The sequence below is a fragment of the Macrobrachium nipponense genome, chromosome 1 (genome assembly GCF_015104395.2).
Source record: "Macrobrachium nipponense isolate FS-2020 chromosome 1, ASM1510439v2, whole genome shotgun sequence".
In the NCBI taxonomy this organism is placed as follows: Eukaryota; Metazoa; Arthropoda; class Malacostraca; order Decapoda; family Palaemonidae; genus Macrobrachium; species Macrobrachium nipponense.
Window position 1 is genome coordinate 44181388 of NC_087200.1, and position 4838 is coordinate 44186225.

Genomic DNA, 4838 nt, shown 5'->3' on the forward strand with positions numbered 1-4838 from the left:
AGGACTGGAATCAGACAAGGAGAAAGCTCTAACTAACTTCATTGAGCGGAGATGGCTGTATATGAGGCAGCAGTGTGGACAGAAATGTAGTGTCCATCACTCACGCATATCTTTGTGCAGAGAGTACATTTTTACATGATATATATATCGGCAGATAGGCCGTGAAATGCTGTACGTTTTAGTATATGGTATAAAAAGTATGTACAGAGGAAGGACGGACATTTGGCAAAATGCTGTCCTTACAAATACTCCCCCCACCCAACACAATGATTAAGTAATAATCGTTGGCTGATGGTCAGCGAAATCTTGCGGGGGACTGGAGGAGTCCGCGGATTCAAGATTCCATCCATCGGGAGATGTCTTCCGGGTCCTTGTCGTCCAATGAGTCAGGAAGCAGGATGCTGCCCCTGGTGGTGGGCCTATGGGGTTCGACTGCTCTCCCGGCGATGTCTGAGGGTGCTGTCAGATTCTGGCAAGGCTGTATTCCAAGGTGGTGTCCTGCGAGGGCCTTCTGCAGGGTCATCTTCGTCGGAAATGACAGCGGGCTTCAGTCTGTCTATAGAGACCCAGTCCTGGCTGCCGCCAATTGAGATGAGCAATGCCTTCTCCTCTCGGCGGATGATGCAGTGAGGTCCTCGGTAGGGCCTCGTTAGGGGCTGGCGGATGGCGTCATATCGTATGAAGATGTACTTGCAGAAGTCCAGGGCCCTCGGTCGGAACTGCTGCCTCCTGTAAGTGTAGGGCTCTCGGCAGGGAACTAATTTCTGGGTGACTGCCCGGAGCCTTGCCAGTGGGACGTTGGGGTCGTTGTTGTCGGCGGCGAAGAATTCACCTGGCAGTGTCAGGGTCTCGCCATAAACCTTCTCTGCCTGTGACGGGTCGCCATTGGCTCTTGGGGCGGTGTGGAGGCCGAGGAGGACCCAGGGTAGCTGTGCCTTCCAGTCGGGGCCTGTGCAGCATGCCATCAGGGAGGCCTTGAGGGAGTGGTGGGTCCTTTCCACCATGCTGTTAGCTGAGGGGTTGTAGGCCATGGTCATATGGTGCTTGGTCCCCATCAGGCATGCCAGGGAGATCCAAGTTCTGAGCTGAAGGCAGTTCCCTGGTCAGTACTGACGTCATCTGGCACTCCGAAGCGGCTGATCCAACTGGATAGGAGAGCTTCAGTGCAGCCATCTGCGTTGGCTTCTGACATCGGGGTGGCTTCTGGCCACCTGGTATCTGGCACCATCAGATGGGGGAAGGGGCCGACAACGTGGATGAGAAAAAATCAGACACTGAGATCAGAATTTGCGCAAAACGGGTTATTTCAATGGAAGCCTTATTCCAAAGGGTTCCCAATTTCTCCCACAATCAGGCACGGTGTTTGTCTGCAAAGAGATTGCATTTTAGCATCAGTACTAAGGCGAGGAACACATGGGAAACGTTGCACATTACTTGCTCTTAGCAAGGGGCATGAAACAACTGGGAGCTTATACAGAAAGGACCAGTATATTGCTTGAATTAACTAGGGGGGATGTTTACTAGCATCACAAGGAAATTAATAACAGCATTGAACCAAAATTGGGGAGTAAGAAGCTGAACAAAGAAGGGGGGATAGGCCTGGATAGGCCATGCCCTTATTCAGGACACCTGCTGAAATCAAATACAGAGCAGCCAATGGGAGCAAAGAGGGGTTTAGAGGGAATGGAGGCTTCCAGTTACAGGGGCAACTTGCACATAGGCAAAAATGAACGAATCTGGCTATAAAGAGGTCTTACTTTTCATTGGTTCTAGCTTAAAATCCTGAACAATATATACTGTATACTATATTATATAAATACGTATATAATATTTATATGATATATATATATATATATATATATATATATATATATATATATGAAACATTTTATTAGTGTATTGTCATGTATCTTGAGCATAGGTTAATTGTAAGGTACAACCAAAAAGCGAATGAGAAATATAGTTTCTGATAGCTTATGGTGTAAATTTTTATTAATTTTTTCATTTAATTCTGTAAAAAGAAGATACTTTCCCATTTTTACAACAGTAATGATGACCACAGAGAGATGCCAAGATATTTTGGTTTAGGGAAATGAAAATGAGTACCTTGGAAAACCAATAGGCCTAACGTGGCTCATGCTGTTGTTATAGATAAAGGTGACCTTATAGCAGCACGTGCTCATGCTCATTCAACCTATTGTTGGACTCAAGGTTTACCAACCCATAGAAAATAAAAAAAAGTACTTTTATCAATTTCCATAAACAGTGAAAATCAAACTACCATTGCTTGTGGAAGTTCCTCGCTGGACAAGTGGTTTTCATGCTCGGCTGCCAATCCGGTGGTCCGAAGTTCGAATCCCGGCTAGGCCAACGCGGAATCACGGGAATTTATCTCTGGTGATAGAAATTTATTTCTCGATATAGTGTGGTTCGGATCCCACAATAAGCTGTAGGTCCCGTTGCTAGGTGACCAATTGGTTCCTAGCCAATTAAAATTATCTGATCCTTCAGGCCAGCCCTAGGAGAGCTGTTAATCAGCTCAGTGGTTGGTAAAACTAAGATATACTTAACCATTGCTTGTGATGCCTTCGTATGTAATCCCAACCCTGTGGGTGAGTAAGTGATAAGGAATCTTCTGTGAGCTTCAGTGAACCACTGTGAAGACCGAGAATCCAACGATTGAACTTGAGTGAGATATATATTCTGTGAGTGCATGGTAGCATAAACTGCGAATGGAGTAGATGAATAGGCCGATATATGAAACAAATATCACAGTTTGACTAAGAATTTCACCTTTTATTTCTTGTTCAGATTATGTCACAGTATCAGTAAAGCACGGGCAGCAAGAGATGAAAGCTCTACATAGAAACCCAGGCCTATGTAGCATCTAAGTATAGAATTATGACTTTTTTAAAGTAATCCAGGATAGTTACTAGGCCTAGTCCAAATATCAAAAGTATGTTTGTCCATTTTCCCTGTTGTGCTCTTTACTGTAGAATTACAAGGGTTTTGGTTTAGGGCTTAAGAAAAGAGTAGCAAAGAATAAATAGGGACATTGAAAAAATTGTGCTGGTGTCTTGCCACGCTTCTGTATGGTTTGGTCTTCTTCTGTGCTCATAGAAATTCATATAATAAGCAATGAATTTGAATTTTATGTGAAAACTATATTTTAAAATTCTTTTCATTTTATTTTTTAAATCCTAAAGTCACTATACATTTTTAGGTCCTTCTAATGGTATCAATTACAAAAATGAATGATTTATAAGTCCGAACCTGGAGGTCAGGTCAGCCAGGCGAGAACAATCTTTTTTATCTTTCCAGTCAGCTGTCACATTTCAAGTTCCAACTTATATTCTATGCCCATGGGAGTCCGCAGCATATTTTCCAAGAGAGGACAAATTATATATATATATATATATATATATATATATATATATATATATATATATATATATATATATATATATATATATATATATATATATATATATATATATATATATATATATATATATATATATATATATATATATATATATATATATATATATATATATTATTCAAAATTCCACCTCGTCTCCTCCCAGAACATACATTTACATTGAAAAATTTAGGCCTTGACTAGAGGATGAGGGGTTTGAACAAGACAAAAAAGGTTGAAAACTAAACTTCCCAGGCATAAGGCCAGGGTTACTGAAGAGGGAGGAATTTACATAAAAGCTGGACTCTAGTTTTAAAAGCATTGTATTTACATGAATTTACAGAGGTCCAGGAAACACAAGGGTAGGTGAACTTCTCTCAGTCCACCCGAACATGGGGGGGAGCAGCCCGGTCACGTTTTTAGGAAAATTGCGCAACGGAGCCAAATTGCAAGCTTGAAGGACTCCCAAGATCTACCACAGCCAGGCACAGTGTTTGTCTGGAAGTAGAGGGGCATAGGTGTGAGGCAGGACACACGTGGACGAACTTTACTCACTGTTTTCTCTCAATCAAAAGGCCACTCAAGGGGAAATGAAATGATTGGGAAATTTACACAGCAGAAACTATTTTGTGACTTTAATTCACTAGGGGGAATGTTACTGGTATCACAGGGGAGTAATTACAGAATTGAGCCCAGATTGCGAAGGGGAATGAAACACTGCACAAGTCGCCTTTGAAAATGAAATGAAATACAGACAAAGATAAAACAATTCCCAGGTTGAAATGGAATTTCCCTTACAGGATGTCTTCTTCTCTAAGTCTGGACGCTATGGACTTTAAAAATATACTTGGGCTTCCCAAAGCATGGGAACTCAGATCCAGGAGGGAGGGGGGGGGGGGGGGGGGGGGGGGGGGGCAGCAGCATCTGGTAAGGGGCCAGTGGTCTGACATAGCCTAGGTCCTGTCATCTTCTGAGGCCTCTCTCCTGGATTCAAGGCCTTTTCAAGCTTTCTCCTGGATAGCGCCTCCCACTATGCCTGCAGGGGATATTCCAAGCACCAATGGGAGAAGAGGATAGCTTTACAAAAGAAAAAGGAGAATGGATTCCTCCAAAGTCGAAGGGGCAACTCGTATAGATACATTAAACTTGGGTTAAAGATTATTTCTTTCCTTGGTTCTAGCTAAAATCTTGAACACCTCCCCATTCTAGAGGACATTTCAACCCTGGACGGGTTGGAATGGACAAGACAAGCTAGAAACAAGGACCAATTGCAATATAGATTACTGAGCCTTCCATTCTCCCTTGATTGGACTTATAATATAAGCAATATTCAAAATCTGCCAATTATAATATTCATGAAGTCTCACTCGACAGGCAGAGAATTAAGTAAAATGAAGTGTGACTTGACTAAAGATTA

General features: G+C 42.4%; 1 protein-coding gene across 1 annotated transcript; it reads right to left on the minus strand.

The window, feature by feature from the left end:
* Positions 1–419: 419 nt before the first annotated feature.
* LOC135218760 (uncharacterized) lies at positions 420–1031 on the minus strand. The gene has a single exon (XM_064255211.1). The coding sequence runs from the start codon at positions 1029–1031 to the stop codon at positions 420–422; it is 612 nt and encodes a 203-aa protein (XP_064111281.1).
* Positions 1032–4838: the final 3807 nt, after the last annotated feature.